This window comes from Hibiscus syriacus, unplaced genomic scaffold (genome assembly GCF_006381635.1).
Source record: "Hibiscus syriacus cultivar Baekdansim isolate YM2019G1 unplaced genomic scaffold, ASM638163v2 tig00109982_pilon, whole genome shotgun sequence".
In the NCBI taxonomy this organism is placed as follows: domain Eukaryota; kingdom Viridiplantae; phylum Streptophyta; class Magnoliopsida; order Malvales; family Malvaceae; genus Hibiscus; species Hibiscus syriacus.
In genome coordinates, this window is record NW_024062548.1 from 43,387 (window position 1) to 57,133 (window position 13,747).

The 13,747-nt window shown below is 34.9% G+C and overlaps 1 protein-coding gene across 1 annotated transcript; it reads right to left on the reverse strand.

Moving 5' to 3' along the window:
* Positions 1-10,956: 10,956 nt before the first annotated feature.
* LOC120211727 (fructose-bisphosphate aldolase 6, cytosolic-like) lies at positions 10,957-12,964 on the reverse strand. The gene is made up of 3 exons (XM_039210213.1): positions 12,854-12,964; positions 11,947-12,174; positions 10,957-11,860 (listed from the first exon to the last, which is right to left on the reverse strand). The coding sequence occupies exons 1-3, from the start codon at positions 12,879-12,881 to the stop codon at positions 11,040-11,042; spliced, it is 1,077 nt and encodes a 358-aa protein (XP_039066144.1). The 5' UTR covers positions 12,882-12,964; the 3' UTR covers positions 10,957-11,039.
* Between the last annotated feature and the right edge of the window lie 783 nt (positions 12,965-13,747).

A 13,747-nucleotide genomic window follows, 5' to 3' on the forward strand; every position in this document is an offset into this window, starting at 1 on the left:
CAACCTCAATGTACTCACATACCTTAAGTTCTCAGTAATGTACATGGGCTTATAACAGATATTAAAAGTGTTGTTATTGTTATATGTTATCATGTTATTACTCTTTACACTGAAGTACATGTGACATGATTGAATGATTTGATTATATGTATATATATTTATAGGAAATGTATTATTATTATATTTTATGTCTCACTAAGTCTATGACTTAGCGTGTAAGTGATTGACACGTAGGTACTGAGAAGCAGGAGGATAAAAGTTATGTTCAAAGGAACAATATATCTCCGCTCAAAGATCAGATCAGAAGTAAATTATACAATATGTTTTGTTATGTGATAAATAGGTTGGCATGTAAACAAAGTCGGTAAATTATGTATGCACTGATCGAGTTGTGTAATGTTTTAAACGTATTTATGTAAATGGTAACTTTATAGTGATGAAAGTTTAAATTTTTATGAGTTTTATATATGTTGGGCCGAAATTACTGTAGCATTGCATCGGTACACTGTAGAAGTGTATCGATACACATTTTAAATTCGATGTTTTTATTCATTACAATTCACGGTACTATTTACATAGTATCGATACTATTCATACATTATAGTACTATTCATAAAAACATTTTTCCTTAAATTTGTTTTAACGAAACATAATTCAACAATATATTATCGTATTTTCTTAATATAAGTCCAAACATTATGTTATTTTGTAAGAATATTGTTTTAAAAAGTCAATGTGACATCTCGGACTCGTACTCGAGTTGGGTACGGTTGGGGTGTTACACGCAGGGCCTACCCAAGAATGATCTCAGGGCCACAAAGCCTACCCAAGAAAAATCCCAGGGCCGCAGGGCCTACCCAAGAATGATATCAGGGACTCAGAGCCTACCCAAGAGTCACATTAGGTCCGTAAAGATTTACCAGCTTGGTCAGAGATGTACCTCCATATTCGAGTCCTATCCAAAATCGGTATCTCAAAGATACAATATGTACAATAAGCATAATTTTCATAATTCTGTAATCATCATAATCATATACCAGTGAAAACCAATAAGCTGAAAACAATTATAGTCCATAAGCCATCACCAATAAGTCGGTGCATCAATAAAATAGTAAACCATAGATTTTGGTGTACCATATTTCAAAACAGATAAACCAATTAAGTAGTACATAGGGAACACACTAGAGGGTCCAATTATTTTTCAGACACACTTAGTAGTTATCAAGCTGAATAACATGAAACTGATGTCTTTTGATCAGATCCCATGAATGAGGTTCTATTGAAAGGAATTGATTACTAGTCATTCTAATCAGACATTTAAATCAATACTTTATAATCCCACTATGATTCAGGTGCATCCGGAAGGTGTTCAGGAACCTTTATATTGAATGAATTTTAGATTCAGATTTATGGAGAGTGATTCCATTACTCAACCAAACTGGGGTATCCAAAATCCTTTGCATCTGAGTTACTTGTGTGAATCAGATATGACCAGAGTGATTTGAGTTGATAAGGGAGAAATGCAGATTCATAACATTTTTCATTTATATTGATCGATCGGACTATCGAACAACTCCAGAATTGATACCTGTTGACAGGTTAATTCCCTGCCCTTCTAGGGTATTTACTCTTTAATACTTAAAATTTATTGTCTATAGATCTTCTTCATAATCATCACTGAATAGATCTAAAGGGAACAAACATATATTTCAATGGTCATTATTTCATTTTCACGTTTCAGTGATATTAGGAAATGCCAACATACTTGATTTCTGGTTCATAACTCATCGGAATGGTACACTATGTAAACTCATCAGAGTTTCCAGACTTATCCAAATCACTTATTTAATCCTCACTCATTGAGGTTACTTAGTTCATTTAGCAGTCAAGTCTATTCCATTTACTTCGGGGTTTTTCAAAGTAATTCAGACGTTTCTGAATTTCGGATACATATTGGACTTCCATTCAGTTCAATTTGGTATTCGTGATTGATTTTTCTAACGAATATTTACTTCTTAGTACCTAATGTGTTCTAGAGTTGAGCTGAGCTGAGTAATCCCAGAATTATCATCGATCGAAACTTGAGGAGACAAACATCATTCAAGTGGTATCTATGTCATTCAGGTACTGACATAATATTAGCGTTGGTCGACAGACTTAAGGTGTTTTCCATATTTTTTAAGGGCAATACAACATCCATGTTTATTTGGATTCCTTAATGAATCCAATACATTTACTTATTCTTGGCCATAAGGGTATTTTGTTCATTTTGGTTCTCAATGTTGTTCTTGTCATTTCATAGATTGAGAATATCATATCCTTCTTGGGCTTGATGAAATTTGTGCGTTATTTGTATTCCAGGGATATTTTGGTCATTTTATAGATACATGGTATTTCAATTATTTATTTCTATCAGATCTTGTTATTTAATTCAAACTTATCATCTATTTCAGTCCTTCTGAACAATTCTGTCAAAAGAGCATCATCAATAATTTATTTTTCAGGTATTTACTCATAACTCGGAGATTTACGGATTATTAGGAATTTTCTGTATAAACGCGTTAACTTAACGTTGAAACTAGTAATTCATCGATTTAGGCATGACTTCTTGAGTACTTTTCCATTTAGGGTCAATTCGGGATACTTTTCCCTCTCAAGGGTAATTTCATAATTTTTTAACCATATAATTTTGGTATTAAAACTCTTAACAAAGATAATTATAATTTAGAGATTCTAGGGTTAATCGCTTTTCCGAATAATCTTTAATTTTAAATTATTCCTTATCAAACTTCTAATATCTTGTACAAGCCATCTGGGGTTTAGAAATCGGTTATCCAGATTTTCTAAGCAAAACTAGTATTTTCTATACACATCAGTAGTTTCATCAGATCAATATGTCTTTACAAACTTCTTATCCAACTTCCAGGGTCAATTCTTATCTTTTTACAACACAAGGATATTTTCGTATTTTTACCAAATCGAAGTATTCTCATAATTTATCACTTAAACCGTATTCGGTTCGAATCTATCCATAATCAAACAGGCATAATAGACTAATATTATAAATCTATGCATTTATCCATTATCAATATTTTCTATAAAACATAAAGAGGTAGTAATATATTACCTCGATTTCTGTGCCATACTGATCGACCATTTAAACTCGATTCGAACACCCTCAATCTTGAAATCAACGTCCAATATTTTCTCAGATACATAATAACAGAAATTTCCTCAGATACGGTGCTTAATTACGAAAAACGGATCAAATCGATTCGTAAATAAGTGAAAACAACTTACTGGGTTTGAATTTGGCAAAACGGACTTCGGAATTGGACTCAAGGCGACAAAAACATAAAATATGACTTTTCGAAATTTTTGACTCTTTGGTCAAAGTTAACGGTCAACGGGTTGACTCAGTCAATGTCAACGAGTTGATCCAGTAAGTTGACTCAGTCGGGCAGGCGGGTCGAGCGGGTGGGTCAGGTCGATTCAGTGGGTCAACCCATTTCAAGTTGTCTAGACTTTCCCCACACTTAGGAGTGGCATGTGGGGGCGCGTGCGGCAGCCTAAGAGGTTGGAAAAATTCCACAAAAATTTCTAAAATTATTTTAAGGGATTTTGAGACACTTACGTAGCTTGGTTCAAAATTTTGAACGGTGGAGAGCTCGATTCTGAAATGTTGGAAACTTAAACTCTTCACCCCTTCACGTGCCGGCAACGACAGAGACAAGAAGAATACCGGTGAACTCGGAACGATGCAAGGAACACAATGGCGCGAGAGGTGTCAAAAACATATGGTCAAATCGACCTGAATCGACGGAAAACCAATAACAATCGAGTTAAAATCAACGATACTTTCGGTTGAGATTTACTACGAACGACGTCGATTCATGATGAGAGGTTTGAGGGATTTTGTTCATCGATCGACAACGACCACGATGATGGTTTCGGATCAACGAACAGTGGTCGGACGGTGAAGAGATCAGAGCTACAAAGGGGGTCAATGTGAGAGAGAAATGGGGAAAAGAAATATTGGAAAACCAGATTACACGGGGGAGAGAGTATAATTCAGCATATAAGAAAAATGGGTAAATTCAGGAATGGGTCCCTGAATTTCTTGCACTTAATATAATGGTCTGCCAACTTTGTGATTTTACAATTTAATTCTCAATTTCTTCCAAAATTTCACTTAAATTCAATACTTTGTAATTTCTAAAATTTAGCCCCTAAATTGAGCTGTACAATTCTCCACTTCTTAAAAGAATTTCGTCCTCGAAATTCATTCATGTCACGTAATTGCATAAATGAAACTGCCATTAGTTCTTTCATATCTTCAAGTAGCTTTTACAGAAGTACGGATCCTCCACTAATCCTTAACCAGCTGAGTATACATTCTCATCAGAACTCTCCCTCATTCCAATAAAATAATCTGAAAAAATTTATCCTTGTGGAATCAATTCAGCCTTGGTTACGAGAATAGGTTCATAGAGCAATAACATATCCCAATTTCATTTCTGGAGTTGGATTATAATTTTTCAGATGAGTAACTCTCACATTACTCATGAGGTACCATACAGAATTTAGACAGACGTTACTCGTATTCCTTTATGCAAAAGTAGAGCCTTAACTGATAGAAAACATAGGTTAGGTCATTACATAGAGGGACTCGACCTTGGAGTTCCGGCTCAAAGATGTACGATTGTAGTCTAGGGGCATGTACTGATTATACATCTTTTGACATTCGACCGATCGGTCTATCCTGAAAATTTTAACTCAACCTAAAGCTTTGATACCACTAAATATAACACCCACCGACCGATGCGGGTAACCCGATCTGATCTGGAGTGTCACATTAGGGCCACCGGATCGACCCATCGTAAAAATAGCGGAAAATTAAAAACTTTTATTAAAACATGTAACTCATAAAATGATTTATAAGTATGCAGAGATAAAACATATTTTCTAACTCATATATAAATCAAAGTACAATTACATGCCCCCTAATCACAAGTATCATACTCTGCAAACATCGTCGGAAGATCTCCCTTACTGATGTCGATAGATGCACCGGTACGATTCTTTTAACCTGAAAAGGTTAGTAACAGAGTGAGCTTTGGGAAGCTTAGTAATACAATACTACCAGTTGATGCTACATGACATGCAAATAAATTGAAAGCCATATAATTTCCTTATTGAATCTGACATATACCAGTTTTTGGGATAACCTGGGGTTCTACTGGTAGTTCATCAAGTAAAATCCATGAAGATCTTAGTTCATAGGAAACATTCATAGTATCACGTTTTCATGAAGTCGAATAGGATGTCTAATGTGTTCCAATCAAAACCAGTGAAAAGATATAAATCTTTTAAAACCATACCAGACCCCTCCAACCATATTCCATTATGCAGTTTCCCATAACTGCATCTATTAGGGCTTACCCTAAGTACACAGCAAAGGGAGCCAACCTAATTAAACATATTGGGGCCTGAGAGCCTACCCAAGAAAGTTCTCAGGGCCACGGGGCCTACCCAAGAAAGATCTCAGGGTCTTAGGGCCTACCCAAGAATGATCTCAAGGCTGCAGAGCCTACCCAAGAGTCACATTAGGTCCGTAAAGATTTACCAGCTTGATCAGAACTGTACCTCCATATTCCAGTCCTATCCAAAATCGGTATCTCAAATATACAATTTGTATAGTAGGAAAAATTTCCATAAATCTATAATCATCATAATCATATACCAGTGAAAACCAATAAGCATATAACAGTCAAGTCCATAAGCCATCACCAATAAGTCGGTGCATCAATAAAACAGTAAACCATAGATTTCAGTGTACCACATTTCAAAACAGATAAACCAATTAAGTAGTACATAGGGAACACACTAGAGGGTCCAAGCATTTTTCAGAGACACTTAGTAGTTATCAAGCTGGATAACATGAAACTGATGTCTTTTGATTAGATCTCGAGAATGAGGTCCTAATAAAAGGAATCAATTACTAGTCGTTCTAATCAGACATTTAAATTGATACTTTAGAAACCCACTATGATTCAGGTGTATCCAGAAGGTGTTCAGGAACCTTTAAACTGAATGAATTTTAGATTCAGATTTATGGAGAGTGATTCCATTACTCAACCAGTATGGGGAATCCAGAATCCTTTGCATCTGAGTTACTTGTGTGAATCAGATATGACCGAAGTGATTTGAGCTGATAAGGGAGAAACGAAGATTCAGTACATTTACCATTTATATTGATCGATACGACTATCGAACAACTCCCAGAACTGATGCCTGTTGACAGGTCAATTCCCTGTCATTCTAGGGTAATCACTCTTTTATACTTAAAATTTATTGTTCATAGATCCTCTTCAAAATCATCACTGAATAGATCTTAAGGGAACGAACATATATTTCAATGGTCGTTATTTCATTTTCATGTTTCAATGATATTAGGAATGCCAACATACTTAATTTGTGGTTCATAACCCATAGAAATGGTACACTATGTAAACTCATCAGAGTTTCCGGACTTATCCAAATCACTTACTTAATCCTCAGTCATTGAGGTTATTTAGTTCATTTAGCAGTCAAGTCTATTTCAGTTACTTCAGGTTTTCCATAGTAATTCAGACGTTTCTGAATTTTGGATACATATTGGACTTCCGTTCAGTTCAATTTGGTATTCGTGATTGATTTGTCTAAGGAATATTCACTTCTTAGTACAGAATGTGCTCTAGAGTTGAGCTGAGCTAAGTACTCCCAGAATTATCATCGATCGAAACATAAGGAGATGAACAAGATTCAAGATGTATCTATGTCGTTCAAGTACTGAAATAGTATTAGCGTTGGTCTACCGGCTTAAGGTGTTTTCCATAACTTTTTAAAGGCAATGCAACATCCATGTTTATTTGGATTCCTTAATGAATCCAAGACATTTACTTATTCTTGGCCATAAGGGTATTTTGGTGCTCAATATTGTTCCTGTCATTTCATAGATTGAGAATATCCAATCCTTCTTGGACTTGGTGAAATTCGTGGGTCATCTGCATTATAAGGGTATTTTGGTCATTTTACAGATACATGGTATTTCAATCATATCTTTCAATCCGATCTTATTATTTAATTAAAACTTATCATCTATTTCAATCCTTCCGAACAATTCTGTCAAAAGAGCATCATCGATAATTTATGCTTCAAGTATTTACTCATAACTCGGAGATTTACGGATTATCAGGAATTTTCTGTATAAACACGTGAACTTAACGATGGAACTAGTAATTCATCGATTTAGTCATGACTTCTTGAGTACTTTTCCATTTAGGGTCAATTTGGGATACTTTTTCCCCTTAAGGGTAATTTCATAATTTCTTAACCATATAATTTCGGTATTAAAACTCTTAACAAAGATAATTATAATTTAGAGATTCTAGGGTTAATCGCTTTTCCGGATAATCTCTAAACTTTAAATTATTCCTTATCAAACTTCTAATATCTTGTACAAGTCATCTGGGTTTAGAAATCGGTTATCCAGATTTCCTAAATAAAACTAGTATTTTCTATACACATCAGTAGTTTCATTAGATCAATATGTCTTTACAAACTTCTCATCCAACTTCCAGAGTCAATTCTTGTCTTTTTACAACACAAGGGTATTTTTGTAATTTTACCTAATCGAAGTATTCTCATAATTGATCACTTAAACCGTATTTGTTTCAAATATATCCGTAATCAAATAGGCATAATAGACCAATCATATAAATCCATGCATTTATCTATTATCAACATTTTCCATAAAACATAAAGAGGTAGTAACGTATTACCTCGATTTATGGGCCATACTAATCAACCATTTAAACTCCATTCGAACGCCCTCAATCTTGAAATCAACATCCAATATTTTCTCAGATAAATAACAACAGAAATTTTATCAGAAACGGAACTTAATTGCGAAAAATGGATCGAACCGATTGGTAAATCAGTGAAAAACAGCTTATCGAGTTCGAATTTGGCGAAACGGACTTCGGAATTGGACTCAAGATGTCGAAAAACATAAAATATGACTTTTCAAAAATTTTGACTTTTTGGTCAAAGTCAACGGTCAACGGGTTGACTCGGTCAATGTCAACTAGTTGACCCAGTGAGTTGACTCAACCGAGTTAACTCAGCTCGGGTTGACTCAGTCGGGTAGGCGGGTCAGGTCAGTGGGTCAGCCCATTTCAAGCTGTCAAGACTTTCCTCACTCTTAGGGGTGGCGAGTGGGGCGCATGCGACATTCTAAGAGTTAGGAAAAATTCCACTAAAATTTTTAAAATTATTTTAAGGGATTTTGAGACACTTACCAAGCTTGGTTTACAATTTTGAACGGTGGAAAGCTCAATTCTGAAATGTTGGAAACTTAAATTTCCTCACCCCTTCACGCGCCGGCGACGACGGAGACAAGAAGAATACCGGTGGACTCGAAACGATGCAATGAACACGATGGTGCGGGAGGTGTCGAAAACAAGTGGCCGGATCTACCTGAATCGATGGAAAACCAATAACGATCGAGTTAAAACCGACTATACTTCGGGTTGAGATTTACGGCGAACGACGTCGGTTCACGACGAGATGTTTGAGGGATTTTGTTCATTGGTCGATAACGAACACGATGGTGGTTTCGGATCGCCGAACGGTGAAGAGATCGGAGCTACAAAGGGGGTCAACGGGGGAGGGAGTTGGGGAAAAGAAATCTGGGAAAACCATATTACACGGGGAGAGAGTTTATAATTCAATACATAAGAAAATGGGTAAATTAAAGACTGAGTCCCTGCATTTCTTGCACTTCCTATAATGGTCTGTCAACTTTGTGATTTTACAATTTAATCCTCAATTTCTTCCAAAATATCACTTGAATTTAATACTTTGTTATTTCTAAAATTTAGCCCCTAAATTGGGGTGTGACACCTTCATTAAAATTTTGGATCTTTATTTATAAATTTCTAGACCAGTATTATGATATTTTGAAAATAATTCTCCTTTTATCCTATTTCATCACGTGTTACATAATAGATATAAATATTTATCTTTCTCTCCACAAATAAGAGGATTCCGATCTCATTCTCTTTCGAATTTTCTTATAACCTATCACAAATGAATCTTTAAACTGAAACTCACCCATTCAAATTAAAAGGAATGAACCACAGTTCTAGGATTAACCTCTTCCATCCTTTATCAGTTGAAACACCGTGAATCACCTGTCCACATATTATACATCAATGGAGTTTATTTGCCGAAGGAAGGAAATGAAGGGGCCTAAAGGCAATCAGATGTAGGGTACTTTCATTTGTTTTCAATAAACAATTTGGCTGAGAAATATGTTATTTCACCACGTATTACATGATAGATATAAATATTTAAATCCTTCACACAAAGCACTTGTAATTACAACATTACGAAGAGATTATAAGTGCAGGGATTTGGTACCCCATTAACTTAGCTTAGCTCCATCCAATTCCACCGCTAAAGAAACAAAAGTCAATCCCTGAAAGAGACATTGGGATAAGGTCAAATTGGAATTCTTCACGCACATATGGAGTCAAGATTCTAATTCAAAGGGGAAGGTATAACTAATAATAGAAAACGGAAGGGACAAAATCCAAATAGGAAAGACAGTAGCCCTCTAACCCAACACATAACTCCTTCCCCATCCTCGAGGCCTTCAACTGAAAACTGTTATATACTAAATTTTAGATTTGTACGACTGTCACTCAATTTTAAAATGATTTAATTTTAACATTAAAATTTGATTTTGTCTTTAATATAATCATTTACACTATGGTGACGATGTGAAAAAAATTTTCTCATTAATTTTAATTTATGTATTATTTTTGTTATTAAACTTCAAAATCATAAATGAAATTAGTTTCAAATTATGAGAAAAAGAATTGTTAAGCATTTAAATTAAGAAAATCAAGAGGGATAAAGGTCTAACTCAATTAACATTTAAATTAAAAATTTTAAAATACTATTATATCAAAATACTTTAGAGGGACTATTGTAATGGCCCTAAAATCGAAATTTCTTTCTATTAATTATTTATTTTATTAATTATGTTCTTAAAATTTTATTTGTATTTCACCCTTAATAACTAACAAAGTATTATGGTAAACTAACAAAACAACCAATAGTATTATTAAGATCAATCCAAGATATCATGATTATAAACCACAAAGTTATATAGTCCTCAAGGTATTTATGAATCCGTCACAGTTCCATACAAGAAATGACACGATTCCTATTTAAAACATGTAGTGAGCATTAGGTAAACTATATGTTTAATACTTAAATTATTAATTTTATTTTATTTTAATGTCTAAACCTTCATTTATTTTAAAATCATACTTAATTTTTACTTTTTGTTTGTTTTACTTTTTGTTTCAGTTAATACCCCACGTTAAAACTTAATGAAACTGATACATGTGTTGTCTTTTTATGAATAAATTATATCATTTATCACTTAATTATATTCTCACTTCTATTTTGGTCTTTAAAATGTAAAAATTTTCAATTTAATCTCAACATTTAAATTATTCATTAAAAATTTCAATTTAATCACTCAACATTTAAAATTTAAATTATTCAGGTCAACTTGCTATAGATTCGATCATTAAACACTCTTGTTTGAGATCCATTTCCACCGGCTATAAAATCGAAGACCCCGTCGTCCATCCAAGAACTGCTTTCGAGGTCTTGACTGATGAATCAATTAGAAAGTACAAATAAACTACAACTTCCTCATTTTTGTGCCAAATTGCACGCTTACGCACATTTATGTAAAAAGCAGAACATTGTTTTAAGCTGAAAGAAACAAAAATAAAAATACCATTAACACTGGAGAAGCACAAAGGCTCCCCTAGCTTATTTGTCTGATTTCACAACCTAAATTCTAATGAGCAGCGGCAGAAAACCAAATAATTAAAAAAAAGGCACTAAAAGTCCGATATCAATACCCAAATTCACTCTGCTGAACATGACACAATATACCACAAAGACTATTCTTAGTATTTGTAGTCCTTGACGTGAAGGCTTTCGGCAGCACCCTCGCCAAGCTTCGCATCACCCTTGTAGGTACCAAGGGTGGCTTCCGAGTTAGCCTTGCACCTCACAAGGAGAGCACCTTGTGCCTTCTTCACATTCTCCTCCTTTCCGGCCCAGGCCTTGAGAGTGCTCTGCTGAAGGGCACGTCCGAAAGAGAACGAGAGCGACCATGGCTTCTTGGTCTGGAGCTTGTTCATGGCGTTGAGGTTAAGGGTAGCCTCTTCCTCACTTTGTCCACCAGACAAGAAGACAATAGCTGGGACTGCAGCAGGGACAGTGCGTTGCAAGGCACGGACGGTGTACTCAGCAATAACCTCTGGTGCAACCTTAGGAGAGTCAGAACCTGGGGTCACCATGTTAGGCTTCAAAAGAGTACCTTCAAGCATAACATGTTTGTCATTTAGAGCCTTGTAGCAAGCAGCAAGGACACGCTCTGTCACTTCAGCACACTTTTTGATGTCATGTGGTCCGTCAACAAGAATTTCAGGCTCAACAATGGGGACAAGGCCACACTGCTGGCAGATGGCAGCATACATAGCTAGCCCTTGGGCATTTTCTTGGATTGCAAGTTCAGATGGCTCATTGGCGCCAATCTTAAGAACAGCGCGCCATTTGGCAAAGCGAGCACCGGCCTCATAATACTTCTGGCATCGTTGTGCAAGGCCATCAAGACCCTGAGTGAAAGTCTCACCATTGGTTCCATTAAGCTCAACGGTACCCTTGTCGACCTTGATGCCAGGGAGGACACCACCTTCCTTCAAAACATCAACAAACGGTTTGCCTGCACATCGTAAATCAATATCCGAAATCAATAACCATCCATACATTCTTAAAAAGAATGAATTAACAAAAGTTTTGTAATAATACCCGAAGCAGTTTTTTGGTAGAGGGTTTCCTCAAAGAGGATAACTCCACTAAGGTACTGAAGAGCTCCAGGAGCAGTGAAGAGGAGCTCACGAAGAGCACGCCTGTTTTCTTCAACATTCTCCACATTAATGCTAGACAGACGCTTGCCAATTGTACCAGTGGATTCATCAGCAGCAAGGATACCCTTTCCCGGGGTGCCAATGTAGGCAGCATTCTTAGCTAACTCCTCTACAAGATTCACAAGTCAAATAAATAAGCAAGTAAACAATTTCCCATTAAAAATTTCAGTAATCTCAGATCTAAAATGAAAAGACAACCAAGCAAATAATTAACATTATCAACTTCATCAATCTTCCTCCAATCCCCTTAATCTTGAATCGTATGACATCACATCATGGCAGTTTTAAGTAAATCTAGGACTGATAACTAGATTAAAACTTTAAAATTTATATACTGGAAAATATTGTTCAGTTTAAAAAAACAAAAAAAAAAGACAGATTGTAGATATAATAAGTACATGCATGCAGATCTACATCTTCAGAAGTTAAACCAATAAAGAAGAAAACCAGTTGAATGGATTTAATCCTAATTAAAACCAAGTGAAAAATCTGTTATGTTTCTTTAGATTAAAAATCACCGAACAAATAAATTTAGTTAATAGCAGCTGACAATCAGATCGCAACAAAAATGAATGGGACTTGAGAAGATCCGAATAAATGTATATATCAAAATAAAGTAAAAACCAGAGAAATCACTCATCTAATTTCGCTGAACAGTAACTAACGAAGTATTCTCGTCAAACTAACAAAACAATTAATAGATCAGACAAAAAGAACACTGAGATCAATCCAAGAGATAAAGATTGTACACATAAAATCAACGCCGAAGGAAAGGGAAGAGTAATTACCGGCGTATTTGCTAATGAAGCAAGACATGATTGAGGCGCAAAGGTTGAGAAGGAGAGAGGTTTTGGTTGGGAAAGAAGGGAGTGGGTTAGAGTTAAGAGTTAGGGTTAGGGTTTTTAAAAGAGAAAAGGACTTAAGGGTAAAATGGATAGTGAGAGATATAATAGATTCGAGATTGTCGCTATTTTTCTTTTTCTTTTGTCGTCTTTTGCAGGTAACGATGTGCTGCCCCTTGGATCTCTTCCTCTCTTTCGCCGCTGGTTTTTTTCCTTTCTTTTTTTACTCTTTTACCCCTCCCACCTAACTTATATTGATTCATCTAACATTTTCGTCCATATGGAGGTTTTCCTTCCTTATTTATTTATTTATCGAGTTAATTGCATCACGTATTCTTAAAGTATAATTTTTTTAAATTGATTTTTAAATATTTTAATTTCAGTCCTAAATTATGATATCATGTTAAATTAGTCTTTAAATTTTTTAACATTTTAATTTCACCTTAAATTATGGTCTTCATTCAAAAATAATCCTCAAATTTTTTGGACATTCCAATTTTATCCCAAACTATTCGTATATGCTAATCTCATTCCTTGTTAACAAAATTGTTAGCCAAGTTATATTATTATATGTTTGGGGAAAAATTGGTTAAACTATTGTTGAAACTAATTACATATTTGGATGAATTTAGGGATGAAATTGGAAGATTCAAATGTTTGGGGACCAATTTAGAAAGAGGATCATAGTTTAGGGATGAAATTAAAATGTTCAAAAGTTTTGGGATTAATTTAAAATGAGAGTCATAATTTGGGGTTGAAATTAAAACATTCAAAAGTTTAAGGGTTAATTTAAAATGAAGGTTATAGTTTGAGGACATGCAATTAACTCTTATTTATTCA